General features: G+C 33.8%; 1 protein-coding gene across 3 annotated transcripts in view; it reads right to left on the bottom strand.

Annotated features, from left to right (window-relative positions):
* LOC145276684 (uncharacterized) overlaps nucleotides 1–22,987 on the bottom strand; it is a 262,149-nt gene that overhangs the window by 112,192 nt on the left and 126,970 nt on the right. For all 3 annotated transcript variants that reach the window (XM_080127862.1, XM_080127864.1, XM_080127863.1), the window contains exons 12-14: nucleotides 21,586–21,701; nucleotides 5,854–6,063; nucleotides 2,915–3,121 (exon numbers count right to left, since the gene is read on the bottom strand). In XM_080127862.1, the coding sequence (XP_079983988.1) occupies nucleotides 2,915–3,121; nucleotides 5,854–6,063; nucleotides 21,586–21,701 (533 nt within the window). The remainder of the gene's footprint in view (nucleotides 1–2,914; nucleotides 3,122–5,853; nucleotides 6,064–21,585; nucleotides 21,702–22,987) is intronic.

The raw sequence follows: 22,987 nt of genomic DNA, 5'->3' as shown, positions 1-22,987 counted from the left end.
ATTTTACATACCCTGTTAATATTTTACATATCCTGTTTATATTTTACATATCCTGTTTATATTTTACATATCCTGTAAATATTTACATACACTGTTAATATTTTACATATCCTGTTAATATTTTACATACCCTGTTAATATTTTACATACCCTGTTAATATTTTACATACCCTGTTAATATTTTACATATCCTGTTAATATTTTACATATCCTGTTAATATTTTACATATCCTGTTAATATTTTACATACCCTGTTAATATTTTACATATCCTGTTAATATTTTACATATCCTGTTAATATTTTACATATCCTGTTAATATTTACATACCCTGTTAATATTTTTCATATCCTGTTATATTTTACATATCCTGTTTATATTTTACATATCCTGTAAATATTTTACCTACCCTGTTAATATTTTACATATCCTGTTAATATTTTACATACCCTGTGTATATTTTACATATCCTGTTAATATTTTACATACACTGTTAATATTTTACATATCCTGTTAATAGTTTACATATCCTGTTAATATTTTACATACCCTGTTAATATTTTACATATCCTGTTAATATTTTACATATCCTGTTAATATTTTACATATCCTGTTAATATTTTACATATCCTGTAAATATTTACATACCCTGTTAATATTTTACATATCCTGTTAATAGTTTACATATCTTGTTAATATTTTACATATCCTGTTAATATTTTACATACCCTGTTAATATTTTACATATGCTGTTAATATTTTACATACCCTGTTAATATTTTACATATCCTGTTAATATTTTACATACACTGTTAATATTTTACATATCCTGTTAATAGTTTACATATCCTGTTAATATTTTACATACCCTGTTAATATTTTACATATCCTGTTAGTATTTAACATATCCTGTTAATATTTTACATATCCTGTTAATATTTTACATACCCTGTTAATATTTTACATACCCTGTTAATATTTTACATATCCTGTTTATATTTTACATATCCTGTTAATATTTTACATATCCTGTAAATATTTACATACCCTGTTAATATTTTACATATCCTGTTAATATTTTACATACCCTGTTAATATTTTACATACCCTGTTTATATTTTACATATCCTGTTAATATTTTACATATCCTGTTAATATTTTACATATCCTGTTAATATTTTACATACCCTGTTAATATTTTACATATCCTGTTAATATTTTACATATCCTGTTAATATTTTACATATCCTGTTAATATTTACATACCCTGTTAATATTTTTCATATCCTGTTATATTTTACATATCCTGTTTATATTTTACATATCCTGTAAATATTTTACATACCCTGTTAATATTTTACATATCCTGTTAATATTTTACATACCCTGTGTATATTTTACATATCCTGTTAATATTTTACATACACTGTTAATATTTTACATATCCTGTTAATAGTTTACATATCCTGTTAATATTTTACATACCCTGTTAATATTTTACATATCCTATTAATATTTTACATATCCTGTTAATATTTTACATATCCTGTTAATATTTTACATATCCTGTAAATATTTACATACCCTGTTAATATTTTACATATCCTGTTAATAGTTTACATATCTTGTTAATATTTTACATATCCTGTTAATATTTTACATACCCTGTTAATATTTTACATATGCTGTTAATATTTTACATACCCTGTTAATATTTTACATATCCTGTTAATATTTTACATACACTGTTAATATTTTACATATCCTGTTAATAGTTTACATATCCTGTTAATATTTTACATACCCTGTTAATATTTTACATATCCTGTTAGTATTTAACATATCCTGTTAATATTTTACATATCCTGTTAATATTTTACATATCCTGTAAATATTTACATACCCTGTTAATATTTTACATATCCTGTTAATATTTTACATACCCTGTTAATATTTTACATATTCTGTTAATATTTTACATATCCTGTTAATATTTTACATACCCTGTTAATATTTTACATATCCTGTTAATATTTTACATACCCTGTTAATATTTTACATATCCTGTTAATATTTTACATATCCTGTTAATATTTTACATATCCTGTTAATATTTTTCATATCCTGTTAATATTTTACATACCCTGTTAATATTTTACATACCCTGTTAATATTTTACACAGCCTGTTAATATTTTACATATCCTGTTAATATTTTACATATCCTGTTAATATTTTACATATCCTGTTAATAGTTTACATATCCTGTTAATATGTTACATACCCTGTTAATATTTTACATATCCTGTTAATATTTTACATATCCTGTTAATAGTTTACATAACCTGTTAATATTTTACATATCCTGTTAATATTTTACATATCCTGTTAATATTTTACATATCCTGTTAATAGTTTACATAGCCTGTTAATATTTTACATATCCTGTTAATATTTTACATATGCTGTTAATATTTTACATATCCTGTAATAGTTTACATAGCCTGTTAATATTTTACATATCCTGTTAATATTTTACATATCCTGTTAATATTTCATATCCCCTGTTAATATTTTACATACCCTGTCAATATTTTACACAGCCTGTTTATATTTTCCTACGCGCTCATACACGCTCTGTTACACATTTATGTTGTTTACAAACAAAAGAGTGTTGTAAAGAAATGATAATTCATTGGATGAAACTTAGTGCTATGCATTTTTAATGAAAGGCTTGAAATAAAAACATCTACTGCGATGAAAATGCTACATTATTCTCTGGATAATTATAGTTCAATGAGTCTCAGTATAAAGAGAATTTAACGCGAGAGAATAAGAAAGAAAAAAGGACAGAAGAAAGCGAAAATCAAACCACACTTATTGAAATAAAAAATATATAAAAAGAAATATTCTTACCTGTGTCACTTGTGACTAATTCATTATTGACTTTAAAAAATCGAGAAATTCGTGGTGGTGCAGTACATGAAACGTTAATCGGATTCTTATTTTTTATGATTTCAGACGTCGCATTCAGTTGAACCTTCGGAAAGTCCATCGTTTGTATAAAAATCTTTTGCGTTGCCGGAAAGTAAAATTTGCGTCGGACATGACAAGTCACATTCCCTGTTTGAGAAGAATAGCTGAGAATCACGAATATTAAACATAAAAACATTTCCAAGGTGCCTTAAGTAAGTTTTCTTTTTACTTGAGTTCACCACTTATCAAGGTTCGATAGTAACTCGAGGATGAGGGTTAATGAAAGTAAGGTAGTGGTCAAGTAATCATTAATTGTGTATGTTGGGTAAAATTTGATTATTTATGGGGATGGATCAACAAGAACTTGTTTACATTGGATTTGAAGGCTACTATGTTGTATTCAACTGGAAGCAGGACATCGGAACAGTGTTCCACAGGCGGGCGGTCATGGGAAAGAAGCTTTTTTTCATGGTATCTGCGTTTAGATTTAGGCACAGATAGAGAGTGGGGGACATCGTATATAGTGGTTGTAGCTAGTCAAGTGTGTCTTATGAAACTTTGGTTACGTTAGAGTGTATTCTAATTCCTGTTGTAGCTGTTCATTTGAACCTCAAATCATAAAAATAGGTCAGGCATCTTTTTTCGGAATTCGTAATAAATACAACAGATATGAATAGACATACGAGGTGCCTTCAATAAGTGTCCAGACATTTTTGTACCGGCATTTAAAATTGTCGTAGACTCTTGAAAATTCACTATGGTATTGCTATACAATTTATGAGATAACTGATTTTAAACAATAGTGTCTCTTGCAGCAACCACTTACAGGAAATTCCCGAATGAAGCACTGGTATCTTTGCGAGTATTAAATATTCTTTTCGAATTGGTAAGTACCGTTTTACCAGCGTTGTTCGCTGGTAGTATGGCACAAAGCCAGCACAGATTCGGTAAGGGACTTCTCCCAAATTAAAACCAGTTGAACTATAATTATCTAGTGCATCATTATATGCGAGTTACATATAATAGTTAATATCAATATAATAGTTAATATCAACATAATAGTTAATATCAATATAATAGTTAATATCAATAAAATGCTGAAAAAATTAAACAGAGAGATATACATTAAAAAAATTATATTCGGATAAATGACTGGTTTGTTATGTAAATTTATGAAAACTAAATGAAAATAATTTTTCAATGAAATTGTTGAATTCAAATAAAAATATGATTATCTGGCGTGAACAGATTATGTATTTCTTAAAGGAATTTATTCTTATTAGTGAAATTGTTTTGTAGTTTAGTTAACTGAAATAGGATTTAAAAAATGTGAAACTGCATTTTAATTATCAATAATGAATAGTGATTGTATAAAGTAAAGAAAAAGTGATTTGCGATATTATAATTAATAGAAGTTGTTATTTGTCAATGTATTCTCGAATAGAGGATCGGATTAATGTTGTTGAAAAAAAGTAGGCCAATAAGGTTATTCATGCCTGACACTTGTTTGATGTTCGTCGAGTCGAATCACATATCAATATGAAATAAGATATGTTAAATGATTATTTGTAAGCAAATGTGTTTGACGAATGAAGCATTGACTTTGTTATTTGCATAAAACTCATTAAAACTATTTAACCTCTTATACAAATACACGTTGTTGGGAGCTTACTGGTAAACATCGTATATGAAACTACCCATGAATAAAGTGTAACGTTGCAAGAACGAACAAACAATAATAAATAAATCAGGATCGACATTTTTCTTTTTTTAACAAAACACATTTAATACCGTTACTCTCCTATCTCACTGCCACACGTTCATCTAACTTGGCCCGCGTTTCTCTTTTTTCCGACCGCACGCTGGCTACAGCCGGCCCATTCTCGCCTTCACTTTACATGCCCATCTCCTTTGACGTCGACTTTTTTCTCCCCGCCCATATAGTGTCCATTTATTTTCTTTTTCTCCAGACACACGCCCGAGCACACTTGCAAATTTGCATACACGTCCAAACTGTTCTTCTTCTGCTAATGCAATCGCTTGTCATCCATCCTTCTGCTGCTATTGATATTTGAGACGCACTCATATGCACTCTGTTATAAAAGCAAGGTGAAACTAAAATGAGACCAAGCACTGCCGAAGTTAGTACTTTGAACGTGTGTATTGTCATGGCAAAATATGATTAAATTGATTAAATTGAACTATTGAACTGTAATAAAAATAAAATATAATTAAATTGATTATTGACTATTGAACTGTAAAATTTGATTGTCATCAAGGAGAATAGAATCTAGAGAACAGCAAATGTGTTCCTCACCTACAATTTTATGAACAACCTGTTAGTAGATGACATATATCGTGTCATTTTTAGGTGCTTGAGTTGCTGTCTCCATTGAGCTAGGAGGATGCACAGCGAACTTGGTTACTAACTTTTGTGAGTTAATGTCTTTCTAAGCAACGTTAGCATTTCATTCCGCTCACTAAAGTGCAAAAGATTGTTTAGCAAGTCATTGTTGACATTGTGAGTTGACTAATTGTTAATTATTTTGATGATTATGCATCTACGTAATTATGTACATATTTTTATACAAAGTGCCTTCAATAAGTTTCCAGACTAAAAATAAACAAGCTATCGCTTTTAGAAAGTTTTTTTATAACTGGCTACCCGTCTCAGATAGTGTCTCATCTGAAATTGGAAGAATTCTTTTGTTGAGAAAGGAAGTTTTTATATTTTTATAATAGGTAGTCTATGATAGGTTGTTTTCCAGTCAGTCAAAGAAGAGTCAATTAGCAACACCGTAATAATTTCAATATTATCACTCGCACCTTCGCCATTGCTCAGTACACAAAAAAAAAAAAAAAATGATAAACCGACTTACCTGCATCTTTTTCTTTTAACATATCGAACACAATGCTTCCTTGGGATTTGCCATCTACCATCGAGGAAGAAAGTCCGGTTGAGACTTGGAAATCATCCCAGTACCATTCGTAAGTTACGTCTTCGAGAAAGGTGTCCGTATAGCACGTAAAGACATAACGATTTCTGCTAGACTTAGATGCATTCATATTTATTATATTAAGTTGCCCAACTGAAAAATAGATTCATCAATTATACATGAAAAATTTATAAGCACATTAAATTGTAAGGAATATGTTTCAGGGAAAACGATAAATAGCTTCTGACTTTGTAGGGAAAAATTCAATTATACATTCTCTAAATTTGTTCATATCCCCAACGTAAACTAACATAAATATTAGCATATTTATTTCAGCCTAACGGAGGCAGTAGTTCAGATAAATTTTCACTCAAAATTTCTAAGTATACAAACAAGTAAATTTATTATTCCTTGGACTATGTTCTTTGCAGTTGAAAATGCATGTCAGATTAGTTGTTACACGTAAGGATTATTTTAAAATACTTATTTCAGGTAGAAAATGTTTTATATATAAGATATATTTTTATAAGTTCAAACAAGAAAAATCTCGAAAACATATTGCATTCCGGAAATGATACAAATAACATTCGGTATTATTCAAGCACACTAGGCTAAGAAACAGTAGTTTTAAAGAATGCTGTGAGCTATTTTTTTATGTTGTTTGTAACCAAATAAATTTAATTAATTGAAAATTATGCATTTGATTTTACTTGGTACATGAGACACGCATGTTTTCTTTTAACTAGCATTAAATAGATTGGGAAATAAATACTAGTTCTTTTTATTTTTCCTATTTCTGTCATTCTCTCTTTTCTTAGAATATCACTGAAAAAAGCAATATATAAATATATAGACAACCCCCTCCACCTCCTCCTGTTATATACATAATCCCCCTCCCATAACATCACTTGCCTTTCTTTTTCTTTTCCTTGTCTTCTTCTTTCTCATATTTCTATACTAATTTTGCTATGCATACGACTAAAACCTTGACCTCTATAGTTTGAATCTGCACGTCTAGACTTTTGACACGTGCCAACTATCACTATATTCCTTTCTTTCTTCCACTCTCCAAACTATCTTCCACCCATTCTCCCTATTCTCTCTTATAATCGAAATCGGGGGTAAGAATTATTGTTTGTACAGTAATCAATGGGATAATATCGTAGTAACCGTTAGTAATGGAAATTTGATAAAGTGTCTTACTTAAAGGGGCGCTTCACCAGGAATTTGTTTATGTTGGACTTGAAGACATCCAAGATGTAGTCAGGTGGGAAACAGGCAAACTAAACAGAGTTCAACATGCGTGCACTTCTAAGAAATAAACTTTGTTCATGGAATCTACGTTTTGATTTAGGCACAGATAAAGAGTGGGGAAAATTATTTACAGTGGTTTCAGCTAGACGGGTGTTTTTCATGAAATATTGGCGAGGGGGGACGAGAGATTGGAGCTCGGACGAGCACTTGCCATGGAAATAACGATAAGACAAAGACAGGCTCGCAACGTCTCTTCTGTGGGAGAGAGGTTGCAGGGAAGAGAAAAAGGCCATCCCCCACTAAGCCACGAAGTCTATTTTGTACTCTGTCAAGGCAGGATAGGCTTTTTTTAGCAGCTCTTGCCCAGATGCGGCAGCAGTACTCCGTCCTTGGACGTGCTTGGCATTTATATAGATAGAGAATTGCATCAGCAGTGTTTCTTCTGGAGCGGTAGAAGGATCCTACCATTTTTCGAGCAACTTTGGCAACAGATTGTTGTACGTGTTCCATTTCAGATCAGGAGTAAAAGTCTATCCCAGAAGCTTGTCAAAACATGAAGCCTCCCCAAGACGAGAGCTATCCATTTCAATTAATGCCAGATGGGGATCAGAGCGGTGATAATGTAAAGATAGGTTTTAGATGCATTAAAAGTAACCAGCCACCTCTTCCCCCACTGTACCACGCGCTCAAGATCAGAGGAGAGAGAATTAGAGAGAACTTTGTCATTTACGGCTTTTGATGTGTTGCCATAGATGGTGGTGTCATCAACATAGATGTCAACGAATGATTTAAGTATGTGTTTTGGGAGATCATTGATGTAGATCAGGAAGAGAGTTGGGCCCAAGATGGACTCCTGAGGAACTCCAGTATTGATACTGTGGGCCTCTGATTTCTGCCTATCAACCACTACTTTTATGAGCCTATCAGAGAGAAACGATTTAATAATTGAGAAAACATTTCCAGTGATACCGTAGTTGCAAATCTTGTGAAGTAGACCTTTATGCCATACCTTATTGAAGGCTTTGATATGTCAAGAGCAATTGCCCTAGAAAGGAAGCCTTTATCGAGAGATTCACTAATCCTACGAGATATAACCGCTAGCACATATGCTGTAGATGGTGCAGAGCTGAAACCATATTGTGTGTCACTAAGAAGGTTGTTTCTGTTGAGGTGGTTGACTATTTCTTTATTTAATATGGATTCCAGCAACTTACTCATGACACACAGGGGAATTATTAGTCTGTACTGAGAGGTAGATGACTTATCACCAGAATTCTTAAATACAGGGCATACTAATGAGGTTTTCCAGGGTGTTGGGAGGCACTTGTCCTTAAAGCAACGCTTAAACAGTTTTGTAAGTATGGGGGCAAGTTCTGGTTAAAAATTTTTGCAACACTATAATTGGAATGCCGCCAGGACCAGTTGCTTTACTGGAATCAAGGTTCTTGATTAGCTTAGCGACATCACGCACAGATATTTGTATGTTGCATAGCGTGTTGTCTGTTACAGGAAGAAATATGGCGAGTTGACGGCTTTCGTCGCATAGGTTAGAATTAGCTGCAAAGTTCTTGGAAAATAGTTTGGCTTTGTCTGATGCTGACGAGATGACCTTTGGTCCATTGATGATGGTTGGGATAGAACTCACGCTTCTGTTCAGGATCCTGTTTGCTATTTGCCAGAAATGGTGGGAACTAAGCCGCTGCTCAGCTACTTTCGATTTAACGGACTGAGCATATAGCTCTCTTGCATTTTTATTACTCTTTTACAGTGGTTGCTGGCAGTCCTGAAAACAACTTTAGTCTCAGTACATCTATTACGTTGGTAGCTATGGAAAAAAGTGATTTCTGTGCGCAATGGCAGCAGCACATTCTGGGGAGAACCATGGTTGGATATTAGGTTTTTATTGGATTATTTTTAGATTGAATGAATGGGTCTATACCTACAATTAGCCATTCGGTCACGTCTGATACTATAGAAGAGACATCCTTTTTAAACATGAAATGCAGAGTTAGATCAGATATAAATGTGCGGAAGCTAAACCAGTCAGCCATAGAGTATCGATATACAGTACGGTGGAGAGGCACGTCTGAAGACTTATTACATTTCATTTTTATCTTAACTGATACAACCGAGTGGTCGGTAGATCCCAGAGGAGATAGAACGGAACATGGACATAGCTCAGGGGGAGTTGTGAGAAAAAGGTCTAGAGGGCTGCATACTGACCAGTAGTATCGGGCACACGGGTGGGTTGGTGAACAATCTGAGTGAGGTCATAGGCAATGGCAAAATCATGACAGAACCTTCCCTCATCATCTGTTTTGTTTGAATGCGTCAGCCATTCCACATTGTGGACATTGAAGTCACCACAAATATGAATGTAATAACAACTTTAGTCTCAGTACATCACCACAAATATGAATGTAATAACAACTTTAGTCTCAGTACATCTATTACGTTGGTAGCTATGGAAAAAAGTGATTTCTGTGCGCAATGGCAGCAGCACATTCTGGGGAGAACCATGGTTGGATATTAGGTTTTTATTGGATTATTTTTAGATTGAATGAATGGGTCTATACCTACAATTAGCCATTCGGTCACGTCTGATACTATAGAAGAGACATCCTTTTTAAACATGAAATGCAGAGTTAGATCAGATATAAATGTGCGGAAGCTAAACCAGTCAGCCATAGAGTATCGATATACAGTACGGTGGAGAGGCACGTCTGAAGACTTATTACATTTCATTTTTATCTTAACTGATACAACCGAGTGGTCGGTAGATCCCAGAGGAGATAGAACGGAACATGGACATAGCTCAGGGGGAGTTGTGAGAAAAAGGTCTAGAGGGCTGCATACTGACCAGTAGTATCGGGCACACGGGTGGGTTGGTGAACAATCTGAGTGAGGTCATAGGCAATGGCAAAATCATGACAGAACCTTCCCTCATCATCTGTTTTGTTTGAATGCGTCAGCCATTCCACATTGTGGACATTGAAGTCACCACAAATATGAATGTTAGCTGAAGGATGAGCAGACAGGATATGGTCAATTTTCTCAGATATAATCTTAAAGATAGTAACTCTGCTGTTGTGAGGGTGATAGAGGGCAAATATAAATGTGGTGGTGTAAGCAAGTGCAACCCGGAAGCACATATGAGGTAAATTACGGTCTTCTCTGGAGATATTCTTACCACACAGAAAGCCATCTTTAATGTAGGTACATATTCCATGCCCATGGCGATCTTGGGGATCAGATTACGTATTCAAATTATATATTCACCACTTGGATTTAATTTTTGAATCTTATATAAACAAAATCTTTGCCAGATATCTTATATAACAAGCGGTGAAACGAAGGAAATATGTTTGCATGCGATTGCGCCCTAATACATTGGAAGGACTACAAGACGCGATGGATCTCTTTACCTCCTTACTACCAGGAATTTCCATTTCAAAATTGAACATTCATTTTGGATTTAAAGCACAATATTTTTTCCGGCCTCAATATCCCATCCCCTTATTCTATTTATCTAAAATCTTTTAAAAATTTTAATTTTCTATGTTTATTGCTTTTAGAAAATAAGGTGCAAATCAATAAAAACATTTGCTAATATTTTTCGTCTGAGGAGATAAATAAGCATCGAAAACTCATGGGTTAAGGAAATAGATTTATTTATAAAATATTCTGTATTTGAAGATTAACTTATTCAAATCATAAAATTTAAACATATATATATATATATATATATATATATATATATATATATATATATATATGCAGCATCAACCAGGAAAATATTTTCCAAAGGACTTATAAACAAAATAAAACCCAATAAACAATAATTTCCCCAATAAAATCGTCGCTAAGCGCATAAAACTCTATTTAAATTCTATCCATAATAAGAACATAAACTATAACCCTAACAAAAATTGCACTAGCAAAGTATACTGAAAAAACAAACTACAGATCACTACAAAACAGATGAAAAAATAATAACAAACCTAATTAAAAGATACACCAAGCCCACCGACAAGAACAAAAAGATCAAACTAATAATATATTATACTAAATTTAAAACCTCCATTTTAATAATTAAAAACAATAACAATACTAACACCACACTAAACCAAACTTATGTAGTGTATGAATTTATTTGCCCCTTCGAAGTATGTCTCCGAACCCACTCTAAAAACGCATACAATGCATATATAGGCCCACACTCCGACAACACTCTCCCGTCTATTAACCTACCATTTAACAGAAAATAATGCCATAAAACGGCATCTAACCTTCTATAAAAACCTACAATCGTCCGACATAAGAAATATCTTAACTAACAATATTAAAATTCGATACCTTCAAAATTGCACACGAAGACTAAAATTACTAGAAGTTATACTAATTAAAAAAATACAACCCCTTATTAAATGAATCTCATTTAATATCGGGACAAATATACTAACCGTATTTAACAACTACCCATAAATAAATTACTAAATAAATAAAATATAAAATAAGAAAGGCAAAATTTTAAATAAATAATTCACCATTACCTATCCTTCACCACCTTCATAACACACACACACACACACACACACACACACACACACACACACACACACACACACACACACACACACACATATATATATATATATATATATATATATATATATAACTACTTCATTTACTCACATAAAATTAATATACAAAAGTATAAATTTATACGTAAACTTTAAGTATTTACTAAAAAGTGGTCAATGCGTAGGTAGTTCTAGTTAGTAATTTATAAAATATATATGGCGATTAAGCTATACTGAATATTCCGCGTTTCATTCACTCAAATCAAATGTTAAAAACAAAACTTGGCAAGAAATTTCTAGATCTTACCGAAAAGCACTTTCCCGCAACCAACCCGTTACACAAAATGTTCAATAAAAATACCCTAAAATTATCCTACAGCTGCTGCGAAAATTTAGAGATGATAATTAAAGCACACAATGACAAAATATTAAATAAAAACAATGTAAACAACAATAAAAAAAGTAGACACCATGACAAAAATAAAACTAACACAAAAGACACATATATAACTAGCAGAAATAATAATAATAATAATAATAATAATAACAATAATAATAATAATAATAATAATAATAATAATAATAATAATAATAATAATAATAATAATAATAATATACCAACTCCGGACAACAACAACCATACTAAATAAAAATAAAAATACTAATAACGAACAAGATGCAACTGTAGATACCGCACACTTTGCTCACTTCAAACTACATGTCTAACTAAAAGCATAGTTTACCAGACCACAATATTTGCAAAGGAAAACTCGAATAACAAGAAATATTACGTAGGTATGACTTCCTTAGATTTCAAAACTCGATATTATGACCACAAAAGTACATTCAACAATAAAAAAACACCGTATGAAAACAACGCTAGCAAATAAATACTGGTAACTCAAGGAAAGCGGCCGTTCGCCGGTAGTCGAATGGAAAATAGTAAGACAAGCAAACACCTGTAGAGACCTAGACAACCCATTTAGATTATGCCTTCATGAAAAATTTGCTATCCTACACTTTAAAGAACCCCACCATCTATTAAACTGTAGGAGAGAAATAGCGAACAACTGTGTTCATAGGATAAAATTTACTTTAGGATAGAGATACAAAATAACTTTAAACCTAACAAAAACAATAGAAAATAAACAAATAAATAAATAAAATAAATAAACAGCATATAAAAAACTATCATACATATATATGTATGTGTGTATATATATATATATATATATATATATATATATATATATATATATATATATAAAACTAACATAAAAAAAACTAACCTAGATTTAAAACAGGTCAAGACACTAGATATCCAGGCTAAATAGAACACACACAAAGAACATGGCCTTTGTCATATAAGTGCATGTCCATTGGCTGATGGAAGGGCGCGGTGGATACTAGAAAGCTGATTGGCTTACTAAAATCTCAATAGAAGGCGCGTATATAAAAACGACAGAAAACCACAAAATTCGCGCATAAGCCTGAAGAATCCTAGAGTGGATGAAACGCGGAATATTCAGTGTAACTTAATCGCCATATATATTTCATAAATTACTATATATATATATATATATATATATATATATATATATATATATATATATATAATATAAAGCTGAATGTCTGTGTTTGTGTATGTCTGGTCACGAATAGGCTCCTATATGGTTGACTATTTAAAAAAAAACTGATTACATATAATGATAGAAGATGTATCGAGACACAGGAATGGGTATGTTTGATCTGACAGAACGGTAGTTCATTAAAATTGTGGGGTCTGGCCCACAAAGTATGGAAATAAAAAATTTAAAAAAAAAACCTTTACAAGTGTTTTTGATATAGATGTACATAAGAATACTTTGATAAGTATGTTTTAACTTAAATAGGGATGGTATAATAAAATTGTGGGGTCTGCGTTCGCGACTGGCCTCCATAGAATGGAAATAGGCACAAACTTTATAAAGACTTTTCATATCTATCTGCGTCTTCACCCCCTGGTTTTCACTTAAATTATTTGTTTCTTCTGCTGTCAGATAATGATGATCGGGAGGACCACTAATATTTTTAGAATTCTACTTGAGGTAAATCTGGATAATTATTAGTACAAAGTTTCCCCGAAGTAAATGTTGTTAGGCTTTTTGTTATTCCATCAATTAATTTAAAAATTGTTCTAAATTGCAGTTCTTCTAGTGGAATCTGAAAATTGCAAAATTTGCATGTTAATAATAGAACCAGTATGCATAACAAATACCAAAAATGGAGCATAATTGCAGGTGAATCTATAGAATTAATTTTACCTCCTATAAGGGAAATAAATTTTTGTTCAATAAATTGTAGTGTTGTAAGTAAATGGAGACGTAAAACAAAATCTCTTTCCAAGGCTTTATTGAAGAAAATTCACAACTACTAAAGCAAGAACTCAGTCTTTGAATAAAAAGGAACACGTGAAAAATCACGTGGCAAGAAAGTGAATTTGCATGTCTATTTTTTTTAATTAGTGAGAACAAAACAATTTAAATGAAAATATTTTAAACAATAACAACAAAACAATTTAAATGAAAATATAACACCCCCCCACTTGTAAAAGAGATTGTAAATAGTTTTTTGTTTTATAAATCCAGTCGTTAGACTTTTCTACGAATGCTGTTAGACCGGCGTGGAGGTAGTTCTCTATTCGAAGGACCGGTGGTCCTCTGGCAAGGTTGGTTCTCAGAGTTCTGACTATTATAGTCAAATTCATTTTCTGTATTAGGCGTAGTACTAACAGGACTTGTTTTGATCAGCTGGGTCCGATCTGCATTTGCAATGTCGGGTTGAATACTTTTAGCAGGATTTTGAGGTCTATTAGGGCGTGGAAAGCGAACTAGATGTCTCAGCGCAACTGAATCTTCTCGGCCATCATTATGTCGCATGTTTTTTTTATTTTTTTTTTATTCAATATTCACCCCTAACAAGGCACAGTACCACTTTGAAGCAGGGGGCTACTATCAGGGATTTAATTAGCGGGGTCATTATGAAGGGAGATGAGTAGAAAGATGTTTGTTAACATTACACTTGAACTTCTGCATATCATTGCAGTTGGGAAAACAGAATCCTGGAAGGGAGTTCAAAAGACCCGCAGTTCTGGGGAAGAAACTATTGGAGTAAAAGGCTTTCTTGCACCTAGGGATCTCTACTGTAAAGGGATGAGACTTAGGAGCTTGTCGGGTTTGTCGGGGTAGTTACGTCGGGGAGGTACAAGTGTTTGCAGTTCGTCAGAGCATTCACCATTGAAGTATTTGTAGAACAGGCAGAGGGATGCAACATCTCGTCGATGGGACAGAGGCTGAAGCCTAGATGACAGTTCAGGACCTATCAGGTTGGCGACTCTCTTTTGAACCCTGTCCAAGAGCGAGAGACAAGAAGCAGATGCACCAGCCCAGATGTGACAACAGTACTCCATACATGGGCGAATGGTTGCCTTATAGAGGTATAGGATACTGTCAGGCGTAAGTAGTTTTCTAGCACGGTAGGGGGAGCCAACCTTCCTTGCAGCAGCCTTGGCAATGCTCTCAATGTATCTATTCCAGTTCATATTCCCTGTAAACGTTAGGCCGAGGAGTTTAAAAGAAGTACTTTCAGGTAATGTGTTCTTGGCCATTGCTATTGGTGGTAGAGAAGGTTTCTTGTAGTTATTGAAGGAAACAAGCTTAGTCTTAGCAGCATTGAATGAGACCAACCATTTTTGTCCCCATTCCACTACGGATTGGAAGTCATCCTCTAGTGTTTCTGCCATTTTCTTGGATATGTGTTCATTTGTTTTCTCCTCATATCTGTTATAGAGAGTGGTGTCATCGGCAAATATACCCATCTCCGAAACAATTTTATCAGGGAGGTCGTTTATGAATATCAGGAAAAATAGAGGTCCAAGGATAGACCTCTGAGGTACTCCCGCATTTATGTCGTATTGTTTGGATGTACGACCGTCGAGGACAACATTGATTTTTCTATTACTTAAGAAGGATTTAATTACATTATGAATTCTTCCAGTGATTCCATATGATCTAATTTTCCTTAGAAGACCATCGTGCCATACCCTGTCAAAAGCCTTAGATATATCGAGGGTCACCGCTCTATCCTCCCCTGTTTTATCCAATGAACGTTCAGAAACTACAGTTAAGATATCTGCTGTTGAACAGGCTTGCCTGAATCCATATTGTTTGTCAGTCAGGAGTTTAGCAGCTGTTAGGTGTTGGACTAGGGCTTGATTAACTAAGGACTCAAATATTTTGGCGAAAAGCGGGAGGAGGCTAATGGGGCGATAATTTAGTGGGTCAGTTCTTTCACCAGAATTCTTGAAGACTGGTACCACAGAGGTGGTTTTTCAGCAGTCGGGAAAACAAGATTCGTTAAGGCATTTATTGTAAAGTTTGGACAGAACTGGAGCAACTTCGGCAGAGCATTTTTTTAATAGCACAGCCGGGATGAGATCTGGTCCACATGCTTTTGAGGTGTCTAGGTTTTATATAATAGCATGTACCTGAGAAGGGGTGATTTTCAAATCGTCTAGTGAGGCGTCTGTTCGCAGAGGAAAATCAGGGAGTGAGTGGTGTACCGAGTTCAGTGTGGAGTTTGAGGCAAACCGACTGGCAAGCAGATTAGCCTTGTCAGTTGCCGTGCAAGCAACCTCATGATCGTTTGATCGTGGGGGAATAGTTGTCTGTCCATTATTTACTACGCTGTTGTAGATTTTCCAAAAATCCCGGGTTGCTAATTTCTGTGCTTCGATGCGTTTTCTGGTGGTTTCAGAGTAATCTGTCTTAGCTGTCTCTATCACTCTCTTACAATTATTTCTAGCTTCTATAAACTTCTGTTTATTTGAGCTGGACTTATGTCGGTTGAATCTGCGGAACGCATGCTGCCTTTGATAAATGGCAGCTGCACAAGCAGAAGTAAACCATTGGGGAGTGGGGCTTGCTAAAGAATTTCCGTGCGGGAACATGTGCTTCAATAGCAGTTTTGAACCATTCAGTGGTCTCATTTGCACACTGTTCCGCTGGAAGAGTAAAGATATTTTTCCATGGGCCATCTCTGATGAGCTCCCTGATGGCTTCTCAATCAGCCTTTTTGTAATACTTCGTTGTTTTGAGTAGTGGATCTTCAGTTTTAGGGCAAGAATTTAGGCTGATTTCTACCATTATCACAGCGTGATCAGCATTACCGAGTGGGCTGTGGGCATTTGTTGTACAGTCATTGGGAACCGTTGTCAGAAAGAGATCTAGAAGTGAGGCATGTTGATCTTGCTGGTCTGGGAAACGTGTCGGAAATGTAACCAACTGAGATAGGGAATGGGATATAGAGAAGCTATGTGTTGCGCTACCAGCTACGTCTGTGTTATTAGAGAATCCTAGCCAGTTACTGTGGTGGACATTAAAGTCACCAAATACATGTATTTGTGCGCTAGTATCGAGGGAGAGTGCTATATCTATGCTGTCTGAGACTTTGTTTATTAGGGTACAGTCTTTGTTTGAGGGAGAGCGGTAGAGAAAATACAAGTAGCTAATATTGTGTTACATATTTAGTCTGAAGCACATACAGGCCTGGTCCTCTGATTCTAGTTTTATTTCTCTAGTTAGGGGGAGGGTGTTTCGAATATAGACTCCAAGTCCATGCATATGTCTGTCCGAGTCCTTACGGTAGAGTGGGAGATAACCAGGCATGTTAAAGTGGTTAGAGGGAATGGAGGAGTGAAGGTTAGTTTCACTTAATGCTAAGATATCCGGTGTGTCGTATGTGTTATGTCTTGCATGTGTAGGGCTAGATTCGAGGAGTTCCACTACCTCGACAATCGGGTCATATTTACTGTTTACCAATCCGTTTTAATAATACCTCCACAGGGTCACAGAGCCAAACAGGTAAAGCAGCACCAATAGAAGAGCGTCTTTCAAAGTTGAACATGCGTTCGTGAGGAGTTGCATTTGTAGTAGTGCACAGCAGGGAGAGAATAGCATTTAAAACATCCTGTAGAATATCCTGCTTAGGGGTAATCGTTTAGATTCCAGAGCTAATAACAGGGTGTTCCAAATAATGCCGTCGTAGCGTTCGCATTGACTGTTGCCTCTTGGGTTGTATGCAGTAGTGTTGCTGGATCCAATTCCAAGTTGCGTCAAATTTTTTTTGAAATCTTCCGACATAAACGATGTTTCTCGATCGGAATTGATAAATGAGGGGAGTCCGAATATGGAGAAAATATTTGTCAGGCACTGGATTGCGGTTTGCGAAGAACAATCGCGACAAGGGAATCGACTGTATTCATCGACGACAGTAAATATATAACGATATCCCGTCGAAGATACCGGGACAGGTCCTTTGTAGTCTATGGAAAGGCGCTGAAAGGGAGCAGCAGAACGGATCAGTGTATTAGCAGAATCGGAGAATTGAGGGTTTATTTTGACACGAGTCGTACATTCAAATATCACACGCGAAATTACTGACCCATTAAATTATTGCCCCATTAGCCTCCTTTCCCTTTTCGCCAAAATATTGGAGTCCATAGTCAGGCAATCTATAGTTTACCACTTCACAGCTGCTAAACTTCTGACCGACCAACACTATAAGTTTAGACAAACCCGTCCTACTGCAGATATCCTAATTGTAATCTCTGAACGTATATACAATGCAAAAAGTGGGTGGTCACATTCAATGCTGCCAAGACTAGGCTCCTTTCCTTTAATAACTACAAGCTCCTTTCTCAATTACTAATAGCCAAGGCTAATGATACATTACTTGAAAGTACTTTGTTCAAATTCATCGGCTTAACGTTCACGGGGAAGATGAATTTGAACAGATACATTGAGAGCATTGCCTGTGCCGCTGCAAAGAAGGTGAACTCTCTCTACCGTGCTAGAAAATCACTCACGTCTGAGAGTATCCTCTACTTTTGCAAGGTCACCATTCGCCCATGTATGGAGTATTGTTATTAGGAGATTTGGGTTGGTGCATCTGTTACTAGTCTCCCTTTAGACAGGGTTCAAAAGAGAGTCGCGAACCTAATCTTCAACTGCTGTCCCTTCGACGAAATGTTTCATCCCTGTTCTTGTTTTACAAGGACTTTAATGATAAGTGCTCTAACGAACTACAAGCCCTTATATACCTTGGACGTAAATATCACAGACAAACACGAAAAACAGCAAAGTCCCACCCCTTCACGGTAGAAATCCCTAGATGTAAGAAAGTCTTTTACTTTACTTGTTTCTGCAAAACCTTGGAATTTCCTTCCGGGTTCCTATTTCTCTGATTGTATTGACACGCATAAGGTCAAGTGTAACATAAACATCTTGCTGCTCAACTCCCTACATAGTACCCCATACAAATTTTGTTCTAGATAGCAGCCCCCTCTACATCAAAGTGGTACTGTGCCTTTTTTTGGGAGAAAATGCAATAAAACTTAAAAAAAAAAAAAACGGATAACATAGTTAAGAAAGACATCTTTTGATAACATTAAGCTAATTAATCGTGAGAAAAAAAATTAGATCCATTATCCGGAAATTCTTTGTTCTTGTGTTTAAAAGTAGTGTTGTCGATCCACACTGTAGGAGAGCCAAGGTTTAATATAATGTCTTGTTTTTAAATCTTTGAAAAAGTGTTTCATGGTAAACAACTGATAATCCCTGAAATAACATTAGAATTATTGTGAATCGTGAAAGTAAATTAATTCAGCGATTGCAGGAAATTAATTGCTTACTGGCAGATATATATATATATATATATATATATATATATATATATATATATATATATATATATATAAAACTTTCTTTTACATATTTTCAAAATTATATATATATTCAAAACATAATTTTATTCGTTCAAATGTACATTTTTTATAACGAAGCTTTCAGTTCATATCTTAATAGTGTTTGTCTAGAGCTATGAACATATTGAACAAAACTTAAAACATATACCAATATATTTCATGTGTAGTTTTAGTAAGAACGATATAAGTGGAATTAGATTCTATTTATATAAATGATGTCGTCAGGCAGTGAATAATTTAGTAAGGCTTGATCTTTCATAAAATAAAATGTATAAATATTCAGTTTCTCATAAATTTCTAAAGAAACGGATATATTTATTTAAAAAAAAAGACAAAAGACTAATGAAAATAATTCGTCATTATATTCGTTTGTCTATTTCTAAAACATTTTTATTCAATTTTTGGCACAATTATCCCAGGAAATTTTAAAGGCAAAATGCCTCTCTTTCAGAAGAGGGGGTATATTTTTTTGTCGTCGTCCGGGTAGAGAAGACCGACGAAACTAATCAAGATGGCCGTATTGTTACATGATAAAGGGCTGGCCCCTTTTCATGTAAGTAAAAAAATAGGGAATTAGTTAAATGTAAATATGAAATAGGATAGTCAAGGATTCGAACTTGCGAAGCTAGATTTGGAATTGAGAATTCGAATCATAAGTTAAAATAAATACAGAATGTTATTGAAATAAGGAATTGCAATTGTTTAGCTTACATATCTGTATATGGAAAAGGAATGTAATAATGAAATTTGTTTCTGTTAAGGAATTTAATCGTCAATTAGAATTGTAAACATATTTTGTAAAAATGTTATTTGAAAAATAGGTTACTGAAATCGGAGCCATGTCAAGTTTGGCAATGTAATGCATGTCATGCAACGTGTTTTATGAGCACATGTTTAATCATGCGATGACGGGACGAGTTATCAATATAGGAAAGAGTTGGAAGTTAGTTAGAGAGAGTTAGATCAGTCAGTGGAGAGGAGCAGAGAGGTTCAGACCGATTCTCGGGACCCTCTGGAAGCGAGGAGGGTTTTAGAAATAACCATGTAAAGAAACTTTGAATTCCTCATGCGAAATCATGGACCGGTTATGAAATAAAGAACGTCATCGTCTTTGTGTATCTGCGTCTTCTGTGTTCATCATTACAACTAGAAAGGTAACGTGTTTATATTATATGCACAACTGTCAAAACGTAAATGTCAAATGCACTATCTCTCGGTCTATCTATCAAGATATTCATAAATCTCCTCTCATTGAATTGATTCTCTTGTAGTAACATGTACCTGTCAATTTTATATATACAGAACTGTCTCTCTCTTATATATACCTGTTTATATCTCACCAATGTTTCTATCTCTTACAACATGAACACTCTTAAGTCTCTATCACTCTAAGACTCTCCTAAGACTCTCACAAATATGAACAACAACAAATAACATCAGTTCTCTTCTAATAAGAATTACATAACATATACGAATATTTGGTACACTTCTAGAAATACAACCGAGTATATAACAGTATTTGGGGGTGGAGATTAATCTTAAGAGATGAGGTATTTTGACAGATTTTGTGGTAGCCAAGTAAACAAATATATTTTCTTTATAATTGTATAGCAGTTAACGAGACATGCAAGTATGAAAAAACAATACGATCACACTATTTCCAGACTTGCCATTAATTGTAAAGACGCTCAAACTTATCTTCTTTTGTAATGCCGACAAACATATCTTCTTTCAAATTTAGCGTTTTTTAGAGAATGCGGAATTTATTTTCAGATCCTGGCCCCTGCAGAAAACGTCCCGGATTCACAAATCTCATGAGAACACGTGGCCTCTGTGCTTCCTTCTTTTGCTCGCTGTTCACCCTTACCCGAACGATCTACCCGGCTCAACAGATCATGGTGCAATCTTTCAGTTTAAGATGAAAAGTAAAGAAGAAATTTTCATTTTCGAACCTTGTAATTTCACGAGAGGAGGAAATCGTGTGTTGTAACGAGATGTGCAGACTAGACCGTTGAATATATTTAGATAACAACTAACCTGGAATGAAATAATCCAAAATTTCCACCATTCCCTTTGGGAAATAGTTGCTGATCCATAACGCTAACCCTTTGCCGCTATTCGTTTGCAGCATATAATCAACTTGACTTCCGGCTCTGAAAAAGAATAATAAATTTTATATTGACATCACTTTCAAGAGAAGATTTTCTGGTCACAAATGCTCTTTCGAGAATCCATACTATAAAAAGTAAAATATAAATCTCTAGATATTATAATGAAATAATTGAACAAAATTTAAAACCAACTATTAAGTGAGATATTTTGCAAAAAAACATGTTACTCCATTAACTCACCAGATGATGCATTGTTTTACATGAACCTTACAAATAGGTTATTTGAAAAAAAAAAATTAAACAATTCTTCAGTAAACTGAACCTAGATATAACAATAGACCCAAACCACAAATGTGTAAACTTCTTAGACATAACCTTGAATCTAGACAACAACACTTATGGACCCTACCATAAACCTAACCAAACGTTATTCTACATAAATCACAAGTCCAACCATCCGAATAGTATTAAAAAGGCAATTATATATAAGCATCTCAAAAAGAATATCTAAAATATAACAAAATGAAGACTTATTTAATAAAAATAAAGAATATTATAGCAAAGCTTTAGCTAGATCAAGATATAAAAAACAAATAAAATTTAAGGAGACTCGAAATAATAATACAAGTATAGAAATAACAACAAAAAACGCAGATGTAATATCTTACAACATGATGAAATATAAAAAAAGCAAAAAGAAAAGCAAAAACCAACGAAAAAATAGAACATACAATAAACACTAAAAAGAAAAATAAGAAGCTAGACCATAATAAAATCGAAAGAGATCTAAAAAAGAAAAATAGGAGGAAGAACCAAATGTGGTTTAATCCACCGTTCAGCTACCACATAAAAATAACATCCAGATGGAATTTTACCAAATTATAGAAAAAATTTCCAGCAAGGTAGTAAACTAAGTAAGATAATTAATAAAAACAATGTTAAGCTATCCTTATCAACATCTGTTAACTTAACAAATACCATAATTGGTTCCAACAACACAAAATTAGACAAATTTTTGAAAAATAGAGATCAGACCGAAAATTAATCTAACAACGTAAAAGAGTGTAACTGCCGGAACACTACTGAATGTACATTGGGGAGGAACTGTTTAACATCAAACGTAGTATACACATGTGAAGCTATAACAAACAATTAAACTAAAGTATGTCTTGTGAGTACCGGAAATTTGCTTTAAGGACAGATATTGTTATCACCTAACATCGTTTAAACAAGACACCGAGAAAGAAAATAACACTACAAATAACGAAAACAACAACAATGCAGATAAAAATGAAAACAACAGAAGAGATGATAATAACAATAGAGAC

Source organism: Euprymna scolopes, chromosome 5 (assembly GCF_053919585.1).
Source record: "Euprymna scolopes isolate OS-2025 chromosome 5, ASM5391958v1, whole genome shotgun sequence".
Classification (NCBI taxonomy): Eukaryota; Metazoa; Mollusca; class Cephalopoda; order Sepiida; family Sepiolidae; genus Euprymna; species Euprymna scolopes.
The sequence above is the reverse complement of the archived record's forward strand: the minus strand, read 5'-3'. Positions and strand labels throughout refer to the sequence as shown.